This window comes from Limanda limanda, chromosome 11 (assembly GCF_963576545.1).
Source record: "Limanda limanda chromosome 11, fLimLim1.1, whole genome shotgun sequence".
In the NCBI taxonomy this organism is placed as follows: domain Eukaryota; kingdom Metazoa; phylum Chordata; class Actinopteri; order Pleuronectiformes; family Pleuronectidae; genus Limanda; species Limanda limanda.
Genome location: NC_083646.1, coordinates 19,346,284 through 19,370,247, shown reverse-complemented (window position 1 = coordinate 19,370,247; position 23,964 = coordinate 19,346,284). Strand labels below are relative to the sequence as shown.

At 42.7% G+C, this 23,964-nt stretch overlaps 1 protein-coding gene across 1 annotated transcript in view; it reads left to right on the top strand.

Annotated features, from left to right (window-relative positions):
• The first annotated feature begins 2,207 nt into the window (after positions 1–2,207).
• LOC133014346 (RNA-binding motif, single-stranded-interacting protein 3-like) overlaps positions 2,208–23,964 on the top strand; it is a 135,576-nt gene continuing 113,819 nt past the window's right edge. The window contains exon 1 of the mRNA XM_061081552.1: positions 2,208–3,056. Coding sequence (XP_060937535.1) covers positions 2,982–3,056 — 75 coding nt within the window. The 5' untranslated portion in view covers positions 2,208–2,981. The remainder of the gene's footprint in view (positions 3,057–23,964) is intronic.

Sequence of the window (23,964 nt, the reverse complement as noted above, 5' to 3'; positions counted from 1 at the left end):
GTCACATGGCTAACAAGGCAGTACAGATGAAAATGGAAAAAAGTAATTCTCAGAGAGGAGTCCAGGCTCGGGGACAAGGGGAGAGGAAAGTAACAAATTCTATTGATTCATTGGAAACCCAATCATCAAGCTGGTGGCAAACTATGGGGACACATCTGTAGTTTCGCAGTTTTTTGTAGTGAAATGCAAACACTGTCGTTCTCCATCATCCGTATGGCCTATCCGCTTGATGGTCACGGTGGGAGCTGGAGCCAATCCCAATTCACAGTCATATTCATACCTACGGTTAGTAGAGTCTTCACTTAGCCAAGTATTTGGTCTGTGGAACACAGAGAGGACCCCGGCCGAACTGGGATTCGAAGTGGGAACCTTCTTGCTGTTAGTATTTTTCCAGGGAGTTGGTGACATTTCAATTTCTGTTCTTGCTTCTTATTTCTTCTGCCTCATCCAAATCTGATCACGCATGTTTGATGGTTTTGTTGATGAGTGGTGGAACCAGCACAATTATCAAAATCCCCTTTTAGAACTTTGAGACATTGTGTTGCAGGCCCCTGACCTAACTCTACGCTGTTTGCTTTGTTCATTTTACACAACAACCCTCTATATCCTGCACAGAAAGATGTATTGTCGTTAAGTTAAGTATACCTCTGAGCCAAACATATATTTAGTGTGCATTGTATAAGCTGACAGAAGAAGGCTGTAAAAAATGCAGACACACACACACACACACTCATGGGCACAGTGACAGAAAACCCTCAGACGAACGCACAACAGCTCAAAGACGGTGATGTGTTTTTGCATCACGGTCTGCAAAGTCGTTTTAATTGCCCACGAGAAGTGAAGCCCTTATCTTGGAGGAGGTTCTGTTCTGTGTTTGCATTCTGTTCTCGTGCCCCTTTTTCCACTGCAGTGAACTTGCTTTGTCTGCCAACCCTTGTCTCCCCCCACACACACACACACACACACAGCTGCAGTCAGAGGGCAGAGCAGTCTTTTCATGCCTGGCTCACTGTGCTTATGTAAGAGCACTACTTAAACCTGGTTACATCACATAACAGGCAGCACTGTGTCAGTGGGTCACTGTGCCACCTAACCGCCACGCTACATACACTTCCCATTGGGCCCTTGGGCCCTTCACTGGGCATGTGTGAATGGAGCATCTCGGTGTGCAGTCAAGCGTTTAGGCACAGACTTCAGAGCGTCACTCAGATCTGTGTGCATGTGTGTAGCCTATGTTTGGGATATCATTCTATTGTTGTATTATAGTTCAGATCAAATGGAACATAAAGTGCTCAGTTTAAAGAATCACCAGACTTGTATCATGTGCCAGTAGGGGGGCCTCTCTGTTTCCAAATTCTTCTTCGTGTATCCTCCTTTCACCCTTTACCCCAGCTCTTGCTCTTTACACTCCCTCCCCACCTCCGCCTCACTGCCAGAAAGAACAGCCCATATCTGTCTCTCTCTCACACACACAGACATGCACACACACACACATGCACACACATAGTCACCCCAGGGTTGAACTAGGGCAGGACCAGCCACTCCCACTGTTCTATAGTTCCATGAAAAACACAGAGGGCGAGAGAGGCAGAGAGAGCGAGGAAAAGAGAGAGGGAGGGCGGAGCGTCGCTGCGCTGAAGCCGAGCCCCTCTCTGCCTCAGCACGCACAGTGGAGCAGACGGCAACAGCCACACACACACACACACTCCCCTCTCAGTTACATGCACAGTCACACACAAACCACACACACACACACACACTCAGTGACGGCTGCCAGGCACAGTGGGAAGCAAGCCGTCAGGGAGAGAGCTGGAGAAGAAAGAGAGGGATCGCAGAGGGGAGGAGAAGAGAAGAAAAGAGAGTTGGAGGAGGCACCTTGTGGATCAGAAGGGATTTTCCTCTGGATAAGGCTGTCTGCTTCTTCCTGAGCAAGAGGACTTTTTGTCGAGGCTTTCTCTCTTTTGCTCATCCTCCACGCCGGGCTCCAGCGATATCTACCTATCTATCCCCAGAGCTTAACAAAAGAGGGAGGGAGTGAGAGAGAGTGAGAAAAAAGGCAGTCACAGCTTCAGCTCCAGACCACCCTCTTTCCTCCTCCTCCTCCTCCTCCTCCTCCTCCTCCTCCTCCTCCTCCTCCTCCTCCTCCTCCTCCTCCTCCTCCTCCTCCTCCTCCTCCTCCTCCTCCTCCTCCTCCTCCTCATCCTCATCCTCTCCTCCATCCATGTGTGAGTTCATCGCTGATTCCACTGTCTTGTGAGAACAGAGCAGAGGACAGCGTGTGTTCTCCAGGATTCAGCCAAGCTCCCGGTGGGATCAGGGTCTCGTCTGGTGTCTGTGTGTGACAGGGAGGAAGAACGAGACAGAGTAAACGGATACACAGGAAGAGAGAGAGAGAGAAAGAGAGAAAGACGGGAGAGAGAAGGAGAGACTGGAAAGCAAATTGAAGGGGCATGTTCAGGGCAGGAGAGAAGAAGTGAGTCTGATTTCTTTTGCATCGGAGAGTGCAAGGAGCCGGCAAAGGAATCCCATCCATTCCTTCCTTCCTTCTCCTCCTCATCCTCTTCTTCTTCCCTCTCCTTTAACCCTCTCTCCATCCTGCTATCAAATCTCCCCTATTGTTTCCGGCATCGAGTCTGCTATCCTCTCATCTTGCCTCCAGACCCCTTTTTTTCCCCCTGCTGCCTCTCCAGATTCCCCGGTCTCTTCTTCCACACCCGGGAGAAGGAGAGTTTTGTGAGGTTCCCCTGTGACCTCCCAGACGAGGAGACAGACTAACATCCCAAGTACTATCTCTCCTTCCATCCGTCCCCTCCTCTTTGCATTTTCCACACACCTCAGCAAGAGAGCGTTCTCCCTCTCCATCCTCTGACTCTCGGACACAGTCGTCTAAAGGATCCAGGCAAGCCCTTCTTGGAGTGAGCGTAGCCCACCTGCACGCTTGTATCTCCAGCCTCGGGGACCCTCATTTGGATTCCAGCTACATGGGAAAACGTTTGGAGCAGCAGCCAATGTACCCCCACTACACCTACTACTATCCCCACTATCTCCAGACCAAGGTAAGATGGTCAGCCAGGTTGACCTATTTTTTACGCCTAAAACTCAAAGTGTCTTTGTGGTGTAAACTCACGATATTATTTCATCCCTACTGTTAATTTTTTTCACTCCTAACTGTTCTCTATATCTGCCCACTCTTCAATTTTACTTCCCTATCAGTTCCAGATCAGCCATAATTTACACAGACTGGGTTCTATGCTGAAACAGTTTGACCATTTGCAGTGATAGATGTTGACTTTGCCTCAGAAGACAGCTTGCTAAATGGCTCCACCACGGGGGGGGGGGGGGGGGGGTATTGGTGTCACTCAGCTGGGTTGTTTCCTTTTTTCCATCCAGGCTGAGCGCTTGACCCCATCCTTCTATCTCCGACCTCACCAGCTCCAAGTTCAAGTTCAGGGCATGAGGCCCACCCTCCCCTCAGCCCTTGTTTTCTCTCCGACTTTGTCCCTCTCCCTCTCTTCCGCCCACCCCCACACCCCCCGCCCTCTACGCCTTCCATTCACCGCCCCCCCCCCAGCCCCTCACAGCATGTTTGTGATTGATGGAACCTGATACACGTCTCTGATTACCAAGAAGCCTGAGCCCAGTTTTTGGTCTTTGTTCTGTCTGTTTCCGTCCAATACTTACTCATACATAGCATGCACACGCAGATGCTCATATACTGACACACACAATACCCCCCCCCCATTTGAGTCCTCTACCACCAGGAGGAAAATGGATTACAGAGGGCTGATCAATCGCTCCTGCGTTGTATCACCCGGCCTGTCCTTCTCTTTGTTTGCCGTGATTCATTTCTTGTTGTTTTTTTGTGTGATAGTAAATGTGAGGGTTTGGCAGGTTTGCTTGAATATTTCGTAAATGTGTGTATGTGTATGTCAGCTGGCAAAAGAGAGAGATGGAGGGAGAAGATCAGATAAAAGTGTAGGAGTGGGATGCTGCGAGAATAGAGAGATCACGCTATCGGGCGGACTCTCTGTGGGAAGAGCAGGTAAAAGAATTATTGCTGTACTCTCTAAAATGTTAAACCTTGAGCATAACTCCGACTGCATGATGATTTCCTACCGAGGCCAATCTGAGTTATTTAGTAATACGCACAGAGGAAAGGGCCCATCTGGTACAATGCAATCAGTTAAAATAAGACAGTCTTAGAAGGATGTAACAGCAATAGAGCACAAACCCAAGTATAAATATCTCTTGTGATTTCAAAACCACGGACTAAAAAAGACAGAATGTTCTAAAAATAACATTTAAAAGAAAATCGCTATTAAATGTGTTACCATATCCAATTTGTCATGTTGAAAGAAGCTGTTACAGATGCCCCGCAAAGAGAACAAAGAAATGGTTACTAGTGGATGTTGGGTCTGCTTTCATATCCCGGCTAAAAATGGTTCTGTATTGAAGATGTTTTCACTGCTTGTTAACTTTTTATGACACAAGTTGGGGGATAATGTCACTTTACGACGATTCCTGCACATTGGAGAGACGGGGGAGACGGAGCAGTGGTAGGAAGAGGTTGTCCTCTTGTGGGAAGGATGGAACCTCCGCTGCTATAGTCCGTGTCAAAGTGCCCTTGGGCAGGACACTGAACCCTAAATTGCCCCTGATGGCTGTTTGTGATGGGATGCGTCAGTGAAGTATATATATACATAAAAGTAAAAGCAGTGAGTGTGTGTGAATGGATGATTGTGACTCGTCGTGCAAAAGACTGGATAAGCGCAACTCATTTCATTTGCCATTAAGTAAAACAGAGAGAGGTCTGGAATTTTATCTGGAGATACTCATCAAAGTAATGGAGCTCGGTCACTGACTAAAGTCTGTTTATCAGCAAGTGGAAATATCCAGTTGGCGTAAACACATTTATTACTGCAGCTTTTCAGTTTTGGTTTAGAAAATAAAAATAATATTTCCAATTAGCCGCGTGATTCATTTGCAGATGTCATGTTCAGATTGTTTGTGCAGCTTGTCGACATTACCCACTTATCTGCTGATCTCAGGACTGCACACATCCACATCTGGGGGCTGCCTGATGTTTTTAGGAATGGGCTCCAAGACGAACAAACAGAAGCTGGGAACTGTTTGTTAACGCACATCTGCAATTTGGTCGTAATAAACAGCGTCTGCTGCGATAAGTACGCCTTTTGGTTTGCTAATCTGTGAGAGTAAATGCATGTCTTGCACTTGATTATATAAACTGTGGTGCCTCTAAGTTTCCTTTTCCTAAAAGAAAATTCAAAGACTTATGGTAATTGTCTTGGCAAAAGTTTTTTTTTTTTTTTTAGCTTATTAGATTTTCTTGCCTCCCAATGATGAATTAAAACGACAGCACAGCAAATTTATCTTCTCGATACATTTTATTCTTTAGACGCATTATGCTTAAAATAAACTTTGACAGCCAGTGTTGCTGGCAGTATTTTCATTATTTATTTTATATTAGCACTGCAGATTTATACTTAAAATATATATTTCCCCATATTGTAGCAATGAAGAAGCAGAAGCTTGTGTCTGTTGTGACTCTGATGCATGCACAACTAACAACATTTATGATTTAAGGTTTATTACACAATAAATGTTCATGCACGTATATGTAAGATCAACATCAGCATTTCATGCACATATCAAGTTGTTTTATGCTTACAGATGTCCCCTTGTCACACTTCTGTCTCTTGTCCTATGATTTATCTCCATCAGTTAAAGGTCATCTCATTTCTCTCAAGTATCTGCAACAGGCATCTGGCCCAGACCATCACTTCATTCCTTACACTCCATCCCGCACTCCCTCCATCTCTCTCTACCTCGGTGCTGTCAAGGTCAAATCAAATTGGATCCTACCTTCCCCAGTGTTCCCTCTCGGCTCCGTGTGTGTGTATGTGTGTGTGTGGGGGTGTGGGTGTGTTCCCATATCCATCTATATATTAAAAAAACCTGCATCTGTATGTCGGCTTTGTATCTGTTAATGTGCATGAGCCTTAACTTTGTCCATCAATGCATTTGCAAGCGTGCACTGAATTTATATGCTCTCTTTTGTGTGTATGAGTGCAGATGAGTATCCTGCTGGTTGAGGTAATGTGAGTGTTTGTGTGTGTGTGTGTGGCCACTGAACACTGACTCTCCTGCATGACCCCTTCTCATTGCAGCTTGCTGTCATTAAAGCTCTCTGGGTCCCAGAAGAAAAGTCTGTGTGTGTGTGTGTGTGTGTGTGTGTGTGTGTGTGTGTGTGTGTGTCTTTGTGTGTGCGCATGCTTGCGTATATGTGTGTGTTCGAGGCCCTCTGTTGTACATCTATATGGACCTTGACAACAACCTTGTGTTTGATCTGCTTGTGCTGTTCTCTGACTTCAAATATGACAAAAATATGTGTGTGAGTTTATGTGTAGGTGCACTAGCAGTTGTGTGTAAATGTTTGTGGGCGTGAACGTAGGTGTGTAGATGTTTTTCAGGCAGAATTTGTGGTTGTGTTTATTGAGTTGAGTCAGAGTTGAGGCTCTCCTGTGGAAATCAGTTATATGTGTGTGTGTGTGTGTGTGTTTGCGTGCGTGTGTGTGTGTGCGTGCGCTGCCATCACCGCCGTACATTAGCAGCCTTTAAACAGACACAGTCATGCACACATGTACCAGCTTTACATAAAGGCCGTTATGAAATGACGAGCTTAAACTAACAATACTTAGGCAGATGACACGAGTATATGTGAGGCTATTAAACAAAGCATTGCTCTTGCTGTGCCTCAATAATGGGCCATAGGTACAGTTAGTGTGCATTAGCAGGGGTCAGGGCGGGACTGTATGCCCTCTTATGTGAGCTGTTTATCATGGATGTAAAGAGGGTTCGAGGGGATCGGGTGGAGGCTTAATGCTGACGCTCATCTGCATTGTTGCGTTCTCTGTGTGATTTGTTAAAATTTAACCAGCAGGTAGAGCTGCAGGGACGAGCCTCAGCTCAAATCAATCCTCCTCGAGTTGAATCAATGTTTACGATTTTCTTAATTGCCCCTCTGAGCTGGTTTCAGCCGGCATATTGTTCATGCCCGTTGTGTTGGTCAGAGGCCGTGATTTACTCATCTTCTTACATTTTGCAGGAAACAAGCATCGGTTTAATCTCTAACTGGACCGAATCAAAGTGCAAAACAAAAGGATCAAACCTTCTGATCGTTGCTTTGCTTGTGAGTTTAATCCTGCGGTTTCCGGGGCAAATGTGTCATCAAAGCAAATTTCACAACAGTAACAACAAAATCTGCCTTTTTATAAAGTGGAAAAGTAACATATTTTAATATTTAGGTTTGACCTTGCAACTTATTGCTCCCTTCTACCACACATGAATTGATGTCATTATCTTTTATCTAATAACTCCGGAAGTCTTTGGCTCATTTATCTCAAGAACTGTTTATCTTATCGGCTTCAAACTTATCTTTCATGACCCAAGGAAGTGCAGTGACGTGTTTGGTCCAATGGGGACACGTGACATATTCAATATTAATGAACTTTGCATAAACAGACAACCAGTGCTCTGTAGGAGAGGCTCTCGTCAAGGGTTCACAGCACTTGCAACGACAACTGATGAAACAGGTGAACAGCTCTTTGTGCAGCATTGGTGGGGCAGCTTCAGGGTTCTGTGGACTAAATCCTGCAGCAGGTGCTTACTCATTCATTTACTGCGATCAGTTTCAGGAAGAGCTGCTACCGGCATTACAACAGGCTATGCAAACAGCCCATTCCAAACAGGAATGCATTGGTTGTTTAGTTTAATAGTTACACGTGTGTGATACCTTTGTCCATCTCATACTCTTCTCATCTCAAAAACCTTAACATTTTCTCAACATTGACTCACATGCACATGATTTTATGCCTCTTTACATAAATGTAAACGTTCATTCACGTAGGCCAACATGGAGCGCCTCTGAATGTAGTACAGCTAATCAGCTAAGTCTTTTTTCTTTTTTAAATATATGTCTTTTAAGCCCTTGATGATGATTGACTGAGGATGTGAATCTTTGATAATAATCATTAAGAGCGAGATGAGACAGAAGCTGAGGGGGGGGGGGGGGAAGACACATCATCAACCAGCCGATCCGTAGTTTCGCTGCAGATCAGTGTGCTAATATGCTCAGCGGCACACGAGGAGCTTTAATTAGGGTAATGAGAAACAGCATTCAGTTGATATCAAAGTAATGACACATGCGGACACGCCGGACATCTAAATAGAATATTCCATTTCGTCAAAAATGAGTTTTCACATTCAATTACTCTCTATTTCGCACTAAATCAATGTGGTCGGTGGTTAGCTTTGCTGTGATGAGTAAATATCGTGAAAACAGGGGGTGAGACACACACACACACACACACACACACACACACACACACACACACACACACACACACACACACACACACACACACACACACACACACACAGCATGGAGACAACGTGTAAATAAATAGAGGAAACACTAATTTACACTTTTTTTCCCACCCTTGCGTTCGTGTTTCCTTCCAGGCTTCGATTCCTCCTCCCGTCAAACATAAAGCACTTCACCTGAGCACAAACACTGTCCATAAATAATGCAGCACACATCACACTCACGCGTAACTGAATAGTGTGTGTGTAGCGTGAAATGTAAACAGAGGTTATAGGCGTTATAGCCCAACATGCATTGTCTTCGTGCCCTGTTTCTCCTCGCCCATCTGCCTCCCTGTTACAAGCCACAGTGCTCTCGTGTGCGGTAAGACCCCTATTCCTCTGTTTTGGTGTCTGCTCTGCTCTTGAAAGCATCGTATGCCAGTCTAGAGAATAGCGAAGTGCCTTATGGTGCCTTCGTCTAATGCCCCTTACCCAGCACTCTCCCTGCTTTTGCTCTGCCTCTTTTCCTGCCTCTCTCCCACTGTGTTCTGGGCTCTTTCTTCCTCTCTCCAACCATCTGTTCAGTTTGCCGGGCATGGGTAGATTTTACTGCTTAAAAGGGACTCTCCTAACCACCCATATATGTCCATTTATTATTCTCCCTGGGCTGTTCTATTCTCGTCCCAGTACAGTAGCAGACGCTGACCAGTGCCTCACTGCTGTTGCATAGGAGTGAAAAGAGCTTCAGCGGGTCAGCGCATGCACGGAGGGGTGAGAGAGGCTCACCCCTGCCAGTTTTCTAATAGACAAATATGTGGAGGAGGAAGAGAGAAAGGAGGATAGTTGAAAAAAAAAGGGATACGAAGGAGAGTATAGTGTGATATATATATATATATATATATATATATATATAGTATTTTTTTTAAAGAGAGCAGATGGCTGGAAAGACGAAGGGAAAAAAGAGATAGCGATCCAAAGGGAAATAAAGAGTGATGCAGTGAGGAAGACAGAGTTGTTGGCTAGGTCAGGGAATAATGGTGCTGCTGCATTTTTAATAGTTGGCCACTTTGTAGCGACCCTTGTCTAATGGATTCTCTGCCTCTTAAAAGCTCCTGTCAGAGCCCTCTGCCTCAAACAGCTACACCACGGAAATTGCTGAGGGCTCTGATAGTCCCCAACACTTCCTGATCGAATCTCCAATTATCTAATATTTTCTGGCAGCAAACATGATTCCAGTAAGAACGCAGATGTTCTGACAACTCGTGTTTAGGGCTAAATGTACCTCCATGAGGCCACGAGTGAAACGCTGTGGGCTTGAAAGGTGCCAAAGGCTCACGCTGATGTCACAGCTCTGAGATCTAAAGCTCAGTGTGGTGGCTTTTAGAACGTTGTGCTAAGTGCCTGACCAAGACTTTATTGGTGGAATGAAAAGAGAAAGACAAGGAGCACAACCTCTCGCTGTTATATATTTGGACTGTGTGTGTGTGTTGGTGTGTGTGTGTGTGTGTGTGTGTGTGTTTGTGTGTTTGTAATTCAGCGCAGAGGGCAAGCCCCCTGGCTGTGAGGCTGATCTAGTTTCTGGAGAAAGAAGCAGAATCTGTCAACATTTCTTAATTACCACTATCTAGATCTTCCATGGTCTTCAAAGATACAGAAACTAAAAAATGCTCAGACAATGTTCTTAAGTTGACAGATGAATACACTGACGGAAATGTTGATGTTAATTACATTTACTTGATATTCAAGCTAAAAGGTCCAAGAGATTGATTTGATCGATTCGGGCATCATATATTCTTTCTGTGTCCTTGTGGCCCAGCGGTGTAATACCAATCTTTCTTTTACACTATATGACTAGACACCCATTGCATTAAAGAATGTGTGATTTTTAAATTATGTTATAAGACTGTTTCTCATCGTTTCTTTTTCAGAAGTTGCTCCTCATTTGCCTGTAGAAAAGACCTAGTAAAAATAGGTCTTGTATCCCGAGGTGAGACGTTGTTGTTCTAACTTCGTTGTGTTTGTGAGCTTTCAAGTCGGATGTGGAAAAGACATGGACGCTGTAAACCAAAAAATATGTATAAGTGATGACATCAGCAACTCGTGTACCAAAATGATCAACTTTTTGCGTTGTTGGTTTAATTCAAGATGTCGTTCATGTAAAATTTCTGGTTGGAAACTGATTTTTAAGATTATTCCGTCACCACATGAACCACACAGACAGATTGGCTTCTCAAAGGAGAATTCAGATTTTCCTCCAAATGTCGTATTTTTCTATTAAAGCTTAGCAAACATTTTATAAATGGCCATATTCTTATTGCATTTTGGAGGTTCACTAGCAATGCAACTGTAAAAATAGTCAAACTGTAGTTTACAGTTTTTTACTCTGTACTCACACATTCAAAATGTCCTCTTTTCTCATTATTGATCTTTACATTTTCTCATCTCTCTGCTAACAAGACACCTATGAACAAAGATGTTTTGAGATGTGTTGTTATTCTAGTCCATGTTCATTTCATTAATCATTATCTGCATGTTTCCTGTGTGTGTGTGTGTATCTGTGTGAGGTGGGAGTCTTTTACATCAAACCCGCTGACCCATGATATCGTCATGTCAAGCTGTTAACACAGAAAGTGGCCATGGTACATGGTTCGCCCAGTGCACCACAGATGAGCCGATATTGTTCTTTACTCATTACACAGTTCATGCTGTCACATAATGACAATTTCAATAGCTCCCTCTTTAAATTACACACACATGGATCCAGTATTTGTAATTGAGATGCCTATGTTTTTTCTTGATTAAAATTATTAAAATCGTATTTTTAAATTAAACCCACTCAATAGTATCACAAACATAGTTTATTATAATCAGCTCTTTATTTATGGCAAATAAATTTAATTAGTTAACCGTTTGTTAAGCGCTTCTGTTCATTAGTTTTCAATACTTCTTTTTATATTCGGGGTCTTATAAAAGTATAATATAGGGGAACATTTTATAAACTTACGTTTTATTTGCTTAACAAGGTAAAATTTGAAAATAGTTTGTGTTCACAGATCAAATATGTTGATAAAATTAATGCATATTCATCTACAACACAAGAATGTCATTTGCATGCATGTTGGGCATTACATGCATAATGTCCTTGTTTCTATTGTTGTTGGCTTTTTGGTGTGCACCTCTCTCCTTCTTTATTCGCTGTGTGAACTCCCTGGTGACACTGGGACGGGATGAGGTGTGAGGGTTTCTGTGCGTTGTTGGGCGGATGATCCCTCCATCAGGGACCTCAGAGATAATTGAAAGAATGGCCTAGGGGATTTTCTTCCATGTTGTTCCTTATACTACTTAGCCGCTGCTTCCCCTCTCTCTCTCCCCCCTCTCTATTCTCTTTCTATTACTTTCTCACTCGCGCTCGCCTCCTTGTATTTCTTACTTTATCTATTCTTGTCTCTTGGCACAGTTGGCAGTGCAGGAGAGGCAAATTAAAGTAAAATTCCACCCCTCAATCCCTTTCGTGCAGTTGGATTGAATCGACCCGTGATCTTTCAGTCATTCCACTAATGCAGTCTTTTACCCTCATTTCTTCAGATACTTCAGTTCCCTTACATATCACAGAATAATTTTCTAACACTCATCCAAAGAAATGGACCTGTTGAATGCAGCCATTTGTGGAAATGTGAGGGCTGTGATACCCTTAAAAAAACGGAAGTCTGACATTTCAAAGGAGAAAATGACTCAGCTGGTTAACTTTTGCTACATTCAATGGAAGAGTTTCTTTCAACTAGATGTAATCCCTTGTGGATTTGGGGACACAAACCCCTAAAGGGTTTATTCCACTCTCCTTAGTAAACACAGGTCTGATTTCAAGTCTGTATCTACTGTACATTGCACACACACATTATGGTCTCTGGCATTTGTGAGCATTTCTTTGTCCCTATTCAGAATATTTAAAAAAAATTCATGTTAATTGAAATAGATATGCTGTACAAATAATTAATATAAAAACTAGAATGGCGTGCAGTAGAGCGCATACCTCTGCCAAGGCCTTATAGCTTATCCAACAAAACAATGCAGACCATGACAGCTCCATTGAAGAATGACAGGTTGAGATAAAGACCATCCAAATTAATCCAGATTACCTCAGCTACACGTTGGCAGTAGTCACAGGCATACGAAATGCAATTTGACGAAGATCCATGTCGGCTTCTACTCTCTGGCAAATGGGTAAAAATGTTTTTAAAAAAAGGCCATGTTATCTCTTAAAAAGTGATGAAAAATTCCTTTAACTGCCCCTTTTGTCTGCCAAAATGTAATGGGCTAGTTTTTGGCCCAAGTCCCATCCTTCCACCATTTCAAGGAAATCTGTTCTGTAGTTTTTGCGTAATCCTGCTGACAATCAAACAATAAGCAAACAGGGGTGAAGACATAACCTCCTTGGTGGAAGTGATGACTATATAGGGTCAGAGAGTTTTACAGGAGCTGATGCTTTGGCAGAGCTCCACAAACAAAACAAAAACATACCATGAGAAGAACTGGGTTTGGAAAAAAAAGCCTCCGTTAACTTCTCCTTTTCAGGAGCATGCATCTTGCAAAGCCATTTCCACTGCAATCTTTCTGCTTGCCTGGATTGCTTTGATTCTATCACAGTCTCGTATGTATTCATGAAATAAAGTGGACTTTTCCACCTTACCGTGCTTCACTAGGTAAAATAATGTAAAATAACACTGCTAATGCAAAGAATATATTTAAAGCATTCATCTTTAATTCCATTTGTACTGAACACATCCATTTAGTTTTGTAACAGCTGTCAACGGGTAAAATGTGTCAATGAGCTGTAAGTCAAAACTTACGATATAGTTATTAGCGGCGGTATAGACCTGGTAGCCCTTTATGTCAACTATAAATCTAGCTGCAGCTCATAGGGTAAGAGTTATGCTGCACCTGGCGAGATAACACAGAACTCATCATTACATCCCTGTTTTTCACACATATTTACTTTTCTTTCACTTATGGTAAACCTTAAAGCGCCCATCAAAGTTAAAGCCAACATAATGAGATCCTAGAATTTGCAGGGATCTCGCACCAAAGTCTTTTCTGGGCCAAATAACTGCAGGATGTCAGGACTTAAAGCATGTGTGTTTTTTAAAGCACATTTATTTGTGTGTGCTGGAGTACGGACAGAAAGAGGCCACCAAGTTTTCAACAAAGCGCCAAGATCTGTAATGCAAAGATTAAAGGTGCAAAAAACTTCAAACAAATGGCTCCATACATACAGAAACCTTCAGTGGATAGTTCATCGGACAGTGAAAATTCACTCATACTGAATATCTAGTGAAGTTAAATTTTTCGGATAACTGTCCCTTTAAACCACTCAAGCAACTTCATGGGCTAAATGGCTCCATGTGTAGGAATCCCCTTCAGTGCCAGTGCAGACAGTGATTATTTCAGCTCAGCTCTAAAGCAGATAATCATGATTCCAGTATATTTCCACTTTGACGTGTAAACACTGAGAATGGGATGTCAAACAATGGAAGATCAATATTCTGTTTGCTTGATATTGTGTATTTTGCATCTCAATGAAGTATATTGTTTCCTCAGCCAAGGAAGTTATGTTTTGACCCCTGTCCTTTTGTTTATTAGTTTTTTAGTTAGCAGGATTAAACGATTTCCTCGAAATGGAATGGAATTGTGTGGTAAATCTGGACAAAGGGGCGCTTACCTTACCTAACCGATACCTCCACCGCCTTGGTATCGGGTCAATGTAGTTGAGTAATGAATCGTTGTGTGTTTATATAATTAGTAACTAATATCAAAAATGATGTAGGATGAACAGTTTCTTTAGAAAGGAATGGTGCATTCCTAAGAAGTGACAGCTTCCCAACCCCAGGAAAACATTCACCTGGAGCTCTCGCAGTTTCTCGATGCTCCAGTGTCTCACAGTAGGACAGCTCCAAGTGTGAACAAACTCTGGAGCTCAACCTCTGCACTCTTCCTTTCACAGTCTCAGGGGAATATATAAAGCAACACATTTAAACTCTATAAAACTGCCTCAGTGTTTGCCCTAACAGACAGTTTAGCTGGGTTACAGACACACTCCTGTCCCCGAGCCAGAGGTGGCTGACCAGGCCAAACATCTCCTATTCCCTGCTAATGAAATCCTGAATACAACCCTCCCCACTCAGCTTGATCCCACACAAATTGCACAAGTCCAAACACACAAACATAGACACCCACTCTCCAGGGTTATGGTACACACACACACACACACATACACCAACGCACGCATACAAACACACACACACACACAAACTCTCACACACACAGAGCCACTGCAGTCCCAGCCGGGGATTATCCTGTGAAAACACTCCTTTTTGTTGGGCCCCAGTCAAATTACTTTTTGTAGCCCTCATGCTTTTATCAAAGCTGTGTGTGTTGTGTGTGTGTGTGTGTGTGTGTACGTGTATTTGTAAGTGTGTGTGTGTGTCGGCACAGGCATTGGTGTTTAGGGCAGTCCAAATATAGGCTGTTGCTGATTGGAGGGAGCACATTCAAAGTGAATGATCACTAATGATACTTGAAAGTAAGCTGTTTATATTTCCCTCTGTATGTGTGTGTGTGTGTGTGTGTGTGTGTGTGTGTGTGTGTGTGTGTGTGTGTGTGTGTGTGTGTGTGTGTGTGTGCGAGAGAGAGAGCGACAGATAGAGAGATTGTGTGTGCCTACTCACATGCCATTGATTTTCTAAAGATAGTATCACACCAACCAAATCGCCAGGTTGTGTCTGTTTGCAGGCTGGTCTGGTGTTGTGACATTTCACCTTGACATTTATGAATGAAGCCCCCAAAACCTATAAACAAAAAGATGGTTTGGGTTGTTTCCTGTTGGCCTTCCGCTTTCGGGACTCCAGGAAGTAAATGTCCCATTCATCTTCCCCTTTGACATTTCATAAAATCCTAATAAAAAGAGTTTTAAGCCTGGAACCAGGTCGACCAGCAACAAGATGAATCGTGACCATAAAACATTTGATTCAGAGCAAACTAAAAATGGAATCACAGAAAAAAGTCAAAGATACAAGACTGTGTACATAATTGTTTTGAGAGTAAAGAAACTATGCATCTTATTGAACATTGCAAACCTCCAACATTACCACTAGGACCTGACTTGATGTGATTTTCACCTGCTTTTAGTCAACTCCAAAAAACAGCAGTATATTAGAAAGATAAATCATGGTTGCTTTTTGGTAATTGTAATGTAACGCTGAACGATCCAATAGTAGCAGACATGATCTTCAGCGTTGTAGTGAACATTTTCATGGTAAAGAGAGTTTCACATATCGACTACCAATACTACTCCTAAGGATTGTGGGTAGTATTGTATTTCACTTTGGCATAGCGAATAAAAGACGTGTTTTTTTCTTTTCCTATAACAGCTGACAAGTCAGAATAATGTTTTTTTTTACTGGCTTCTCTGAACTCTTTTTTGTTCAGTTATAGAACTTCCTTATTGAATCAGTATACCTTAAGTTCAGGGACACAGCTATAATGCCAGCCAGTGTAGTCATACATTTGTTCAGTGGAAGATTATTTGCTGGTGTACCAAGTCTCAGCCTGGGCGATGGCCAATGCAGCTGACTGGGCACAGATTGTTAAGGCACATTCAGCATCTATTCATTCACACCACCGGCTCTCCTCTGAGACTACCAGACCTTTTTTTTTTCAGAGTGCCATGAGAATGTGTGTTGTGTGTGGAAGTTTGTTTCGGAGCGCGAGTGTCGGTGTGCGTTCGTGTCCGCGGGCGCGCTTGTGTGTGTTTCTGCTTGAGATGCCGAATGATGAGGCGAGGGTGCCAAAGTGAGACGTAAACAGAAACTTACAACGAAGGAGGAGAAATAAAGTGTGTGCACGTGCGTGTGTGTGTGTTGAGGGTGCAAACTCGCTTTGTAGCTCACAGTGAAGTGTTGATTTAGGTGGAAGTTGAGGGAGGAGATGGGATAAAAGGCCTGACTAGATTAGGCTGGCACACACTACTGAGGCGTGCTGTACTGCCTGGCCTTTCAGTGCACTTTGTACCGAGCGTGTGTGTGTGTGTGTCTGAGAGGCTTGTACTTGTGTGACAGCGTTGAAGACGTCCAAATAGGGTTTGCGTGTGCAACTGTTGGAAGCCGTTAGCCTGCTGGTGATATTGGTGCAGCTGTACAATAAAGCAGCAGATTAGCAGAGCAAATGCAGCCACTATAACAGCACTGACAACACTAATCATTCTGCTGATATCTTTGCAATTCTCCTACTGAGTGTATCTTTTTTTTTATATCTGGGATGGGAAAATGATAACAGCCGTTGCTACTGTTCTTTTTAAAAATTTTACTCCCTTTCATATACTCATACCCTTGCCATTTCTGCCGGTAGGAGGCTGAATTACTGCATATTCCAGCTCCCCCACCCGGGCGCCCCACTGTTCAAAGTAAAGGTAGTCTCCAACAATAACAGCACATTGGCTAAGACCCTGGCAGAACTGTCATTCCACGTTAGTCTCCCTGTGGGCAGGAGACTGACAGGTAGAGGTAAAAATAACATTAAAATGTGGTTTTAAATGCTCGTGTTGTGCTTGATGTAACTTGAAGTGACAAAATAATGGCTTCAAAAGTGGCTCCGCTGCCTTGTAAAATTTGCAATGTCATCTGTCCTGTTGCTCTTTCCAATATTGAGTGTGCATTCCATCTTTCTGCAGCAGAATTTCACTTATTATCCGTGAGGGAGCTTTAACAATCATTGGGGCGTTATAAAAAAAAATTAAAAACAGTGCTAAAGACACAGCTGAGTGTGTAGGAGTCTGGAGTCACACTGTGGCAACAGCAAGCTGAGAGTTAACTGAACCCACTGCCTAATATCAATCCATTCAAATTTATTTTATAGCTTCTGTTCCGTGATCCTCACTGAACCATCTGAAGAGACACAGACATTTGTCTGCGATATGTGGTACAGCACAATCTGCATTTTTTATTGATTTATCTTCCTGTATGAATAATTAAGAGCCTTGGAAGCAGTGTCTCCATGTGCATGTTTGTCTGCATGTTTGTGTTCCCATGCTCCGACGTCTAGCTGTGTACACAGTGCATAGCTGATGAGTGGATTTATGGACGTTAGTTAGTATATGTATATGAGTCCATGCTCGTGGATTCCATATTCAAGTGCATTAAAATGTACTTTGTACATAAAGAAGATGTTACTTATGCAGTATGTACTACAGGACATCAGGGTAGTACATTACGAATACTTTCATATCAAAGCCTGACATTGTTCCTAGATTCTACATTTTTGTGGCTGTTGGTGTTTCTGAGGGTTCCTGCTGTCATTTGTGCTGTTTTTGGGTTGAACTGTGACTCACGGGTGACGGACTGACTCACTAACACTACTGATGTTGGCTGAGCTGCTCTGGTTTTCCTAAAACCCTCCCACTATAAACATCACAGCATTCTGTAATCGTATAGTCTTGGTTTTCCTCTGTGATTCTTTCTTTATCTTGTCCTCCTGTCTTTTGTTTTGTCCAGTCTCTGGTCTTTGTGTTCACGTTCACACTTAGTTTGTGTATTGTTAAGGGCTCAAGGAAGTGCAGTGTTAAATTTGGTGCGATTTTGGACGAGCAATATAATCTATATATTTATAAACTGTATAAGCAGGCGCCTAGCGTTCTATGGCAGCGGCGGCTGGGACCCATCAACAAGTAACAACGCATTCACAACAACGGAAACAACTAACTCTACAGTTCAGGGTTCTGCGTACTGAGTTGAGCTTCACTGGATTTATATTGCATGACATATTTAGAATGGTCACTGCACTAGTACAAAACAAACACTGATGTAATCTTAAGGGAAATACAGGCATCTTATTTGTCTCAGTGCTTGTCAGGCACCAGCATTGGTATATTTTCTGCTGTAACATCATTTAATCTGCGCAGATACATTTTTTACAAAGAAAGCCAGTAGATGCATGCTCTTACATAATATAGTATGTGCAATCCCATTCATTTGACTCCATGGTCAAGAAAGTATAATTTTCTTTTCCTTAACTTTAAGAACCTCTTATGATACCTCAGATATGCTATTTTATGTTGATACAAAAACTCATGCATGTGTACCTGCAGGCATAAGTGAGGTGTACTCTGAGTACTTGTATTTGCAATAAAACAACGTATACACAACTACACACATACACACACACACACACACACACACACACACACACACACACACACACACACACACACACACAGCAACTGTCAACTGCTAGATTAGATGAAGTGGAAGTCGCTGAGTACAACAGGAGGAGCATTCAGTGCACCGCTGTGACAGAAAATACTAACTGTAGCACTCTTACCAATACCAACCCTTGAATTATCCTCTCAGTGGAGGTCTATCTCAGTCCTCCCAGTCTCTCTCGGGAAGAAATCAATGGTGTGGGGGACAGTCACTTCAGTTCCACCAGCATGCAGGGCATAAAATAACTGCGGATCATGTTATGTTCCGGAGAGAACGAGAGGGCAATGCAGATGTGCCCTTATCATTTTATTTTTTCAAACTGACAGATTTAAGGACCTGAAATGTGCTTCCAGTTCCTCCAACGATATTTGAGAAGTTTATTTTGAAAGAGTTTTCAGGGTTGCATGCTCAAATGGTGACTAAATTTGACTAAGAAAAACTGCGACTAAGAAAAACTGCTTCTTATTGCACTGCAGTAAGTTGATCCAAAGGATTATATTCAAAAAGTCAATGTATTCCATTAATGGATATATGATATGTGGTTCTGTGAGCCTCCAGAAACAAATCTGCTTCTTAAATAAGGTTTGATGGTTAAGTTGAGCGGCAGGTACTTGAAGTTAGAAATAGAGGAACATACAGATGAAAATAGCATTGTGATTCTGTCTCCTCCACATGTAGCTGCACTGCTCTCTCATATACTGCCTTGTGAACAGCATTACACTTTATACAAAAGTGGGGGAGGACATTACACACTGACACTGTGGACTCCCCTACTTGAGCCCTAAACTCAACTCACCTCCTCAAAGATACTAAAGCGGAGCAGACCCAGCTGGTGTCGGTGCCGGTCGGTTTGTTCATCCACGGGTTTGTTCATGGACGGTCAAAGAAAAGTTGAAAACACAACAGCAGAGGAGAAGGGCAGGAAATAAAGGAGCGGATCAGAGTAAGAGGGGACAAAAGGCACAGATAAGGCAGGGAGAAGGGGAGAATAGGGGCCAGAGGAAAATATGAGGAGCTATTGAAATAAGCTCACAAGAGGAGAGTTGTCTAGATCAAAGATCTCAGTACTAGGAGGAATCCCCTCCTCATTCATGTGGGCCCAGCAGAGTAGTTGCCTTTGTACACAGACAAATTGAACTTTCTTCAAATCCATATGCCACTTCCCATCCCGGATCATACTGTATATCCCCTACAGTCACTGTAATTACTCTCAACACCTTTCACGTCTCTCTGAAAATATATACTGCCAGAGCTTTATTGCCAGGGTACGATAGTACAACATTTTCCTTTTTTTTATTACTGTATGTTCATGGATTTCTTTCCCAAGGAAGCAAATGTAAACACATTTGCACTAAATATATAATGTGTTCTTCAGCCCCTTAAAAGGCGCTATACAAGTGTAAGTCATTACTCTAACTTAACTAGGTGTGAATGTGAGAGGGAATGGTTGTTTTTCACTGTGTGTTGGTCTGTGATTAGCTGGCAACCTGTCCAGGGTGTGTCCGCTGGGATCGGCTCCGGCTAACCCACCAAGACCCTCAAAGCATGTATGATATATAGATAATGGATGAATGGATGAAAGGCATGATCAAGTTAGAGAAAAGGAAGAACGACTACACATCTTGTAAGATGCAAAGGTGAAAGACTGTAAATTGGATTTTAAAAGATTCCACAGCCCGTAAGAGACAGGAAGTGCTGCAGAATCACAGATTGAGTGACGAACTCAGACAGAAGAGGAAATGGGCCTGACAAAGTCGAGAGGAAAAACAGAGACAAAGCTGCAGAGGCAGGCTCTCTCTTTCTTCCATAGTACAGCCACAAGCTGTTATTCTCCTTGTGCCAAACTAGCTCCACTTCCCAGCTAAAGATAAGCTCTGTGTGTGTGTGTGTGTGTGTGTGTGTGTGTGTGTGTGTGTACATAATTCATAAACATAGCCAAATTAAGATCAAGAGATTATCTTGACCAGTGGCACAAGAGGAGAAGAGGAGAGAGGAAGGGAATGTGGACTGAGGAGAGAGGGAGAGGTGGAGATAAAGTTAGTGGAAGTTTAGGGCATACAAATATAACACAGGATGATTACTCCATATGTGTAAGCTTATTCCCAGAGGCTCTGTGTGTAAAACTCTCCTAACTCTGTTTCTCGATCTTCCTTCAACGCTCCCCTTCCCTCTTTTACTTTCAAGGAGGGGTAATCCCTCTTGTCACTAATGTGCTGTGACATTTCATGGTACAATCGGATTTGGGAGACACTATGTATTCTCATGGTGCTGGGGTCTGCCTGATAACCTCGCTGTCTGGGTGATTTTGGACCGCAGCAACTCTCCGACTAGTTTTTATCTCACTTTGAAAATCTAATTCTCAAGGTGAAAATGCCATTCACAATAATGCTGACTCTGAGGTGGCACAGAGGGGGGTGGGGGTATGGGTAAACCACAGTAACCACATTTTGTCACTCAGAATCTGAAATTCATAAAAAAAACTGTTGCTTACATGTGATTCACAGATTGAACTTGGTATGAACTGGGAGACAGATTGATGTTTTCCTGAGAGGTGGCGCAGGCGACATTTAATAAAATCATTTTGCGAACTGAGAGGTGTATATTTCACATCTAACATGTTCTCCCTTTGCCTGTGTGAAAGTGCTTGGTAAAGTATTTTACATTTGACAGCTTGAACCCATGTTCATTCCTGACATTAATGTGAGCCTTTGGTGATTTGATCAAGTGGACAGTAAATATGTCAGTTCACACCTTGTGTTAGAATGAGTGTCTACTGACCATTTTTGATCAGATATTACTTCCCTGCTTTATACAAATAAAGACGTACATCGTTTGCAAAGAGCAAATCAATTTCTGTTTTGTTTTAACCAACGGGAGGCAGCAATTAATTTTCCTGTGTCCACTGGGAATTAAAGAAGAACAAAACAATTCACCCTACGCTGTGGTCTGTCAGTCAAAATAATAATCCCTTCCTAACCGCTATTTCTTGACCTGATGGAAAACTTTATGAAGTCATGCGGAGAAAATCTGACTCCACTTAAGCCGTTTTCAGACATGACCTCCGGGTAAAAAAATCCGGAGCATTGGCTACGGAGTTCGTCCAGAGTTTGCCTTTCACACATGCACAACCCAGCAGGAGGTTCTCTGCACAGACATGTTCATGACAGCATCAAATCCTCTGCGTTATTCAGGCGAGAGGTGGAGCAGCCAGGTGCAGCAGGCCGAGGCAGGAAGTGACGTTTTAACTCCGCTGCGTAGATCATGTGATTTTGTTTACAGCACACAGACACCGATGTCGGCTCCTATCACCACAACCTCTCTTGACGTCTTGGTTGGGGTCTTCTACGTGTGTGTCACTGCTTTTTCATCGGGAGATACTTGTTTTCCTTTCGATTTGTTCATTTTTGCTCGTGTCGACTATGAGAAGTGTGAATCCAACGGGCGATCCCCTGCTGTGTTCACACATCGACTTCTCCTTGATTCCTACGGACTTTATACTCAGAGGCCAGGTGGATAAAGTCGGTAGAAACAACAGAGCATCTCACTCGGACATCAGCTTTACAATCTGCCGGAATGAATTGTGGGACGGAATTTTCTCCCTTCCTTTTGTAAGCATTGTCCTGTATTTCCTACGCTAAGGCGATAAGTTAGGAAGTATTGAAGCTCTTTTCTTATCATTTAGAGAATCAAAACAGCTCTTATAATGGCAGTTCCTAATATACTGCTGGGTCATTTCATTCAGTTAGGAACCTTCCTAAGCAAAATGGACTATTCAAACACGCCTTGACTCTGCTCCTCAGTGTCTTCCATGTATACCGAATCACCCAGGACGTTTGACACAACTTTTAATAACCAAGGAACCTTTTATATTACACCATAACTCAGATGCGGAAGTTAGCAACAACCATTTATAAAGGGAGACACTTATAGAATTGATTCTCTGTTGAGAGCCAAAGCAATTTTTTGGCAAACAAATAATTAAGAAAATGAAAACAATATAAAGAACCCAAAGTAGTTATTTCTGTTGAATCCATATAAATAACCTAATTTTAATCTATGCCACAAGCAGAGTTAAAGACAAGACTACAGACTAAATTTGCCTTATGTTGTGGATTAGGCAGGTTGTATGTTCCACAAACAGATTTACACATAAACTGGACATCATCTCAATTTACATGTAAAGGAAGAATCAATGAGGTGATATGATGCAGGTTTTCCCCTCTTCGGATGAGCTGAAGGCCACAGTGCTTATCTCACCCACAGAGCTGATGTGTGAGGATAAGGTATGGGGGGGGGGAGCTGGTAGACGTGATTATCAACCTTCAGGAAAAGATGCTGCCAGATCTCCTCCAGCTGCATGGACCCCGCTAACAGAAGGCAACGCTGGAAGTGATAAATAATGAATAGTTTGCGTGACATTTATTCTGGTTGGGTCTTTTCGTTTGCCTGAACACAGTAGGATGTTTAATGGCAATAAAGATGAACAATGGTAAACGTATAAACCAATAAATATGTATGAAAAGAAGAACATGTCCACATGTCTTCTCCTGAGGCTTTTAAGTTCATATCCATTGATTAAAGAACCCGTAAATAGTCTGTGAGATATGTAGAATGCGCCAGAGGATTCTCTGGTCAGACAGAAAAATCTCTGGAGCGTGCAGGTGAGGGGTGGTGCTGCATGCAGGAGCCTTATAAACAACTTATAAATTCCACTAAGGAGATCACAGGTTTTACTTACAGCACATAAACTCTGCCTTTGGCTCTCGAACCTTGTCGTCCTTTTAAATTGACATATTTTGTCTGCATCTTTTGTCATACAGCCCCTCCAGAGAATTTCAGGAGATTATCTGGGGTTCAGTGCATATCTGAAGGCAGCTTTAGAGTGATCTTACTGATTGGACATGAGGACATAACTCTGAACACCAATTATTGACTTCAACACTGAAGCATTCAATAGCCAAACACTGTTAATGAGAAATGCATTGCACTTACATTTAAATTATTTGTTGCCGTACACACAATTCCTACTGAAGCTCACATTTAAAACTATTTTCCAAACAATGAGCAGAACATTGTCCTTTTACACAGTGATTAGTGTAGATTTTAAATAGCAAAGGGGCTTTCTGTCATTATCATGGAGAGGGATACATTATAAAAGAAAATTGGACACAATTGTGATAATGAGGTTATGAACTGACACTAATGACTCGTCCTGAAAAGGCAAATTCACGACCTGTCAGTTTCCTCTTCACACAGTCAAGCCTAAAATCACTAAATAAATGACTTTAATCCAAGACGCGAAAAGGCTCCCATTGACTTCCTTATCTAA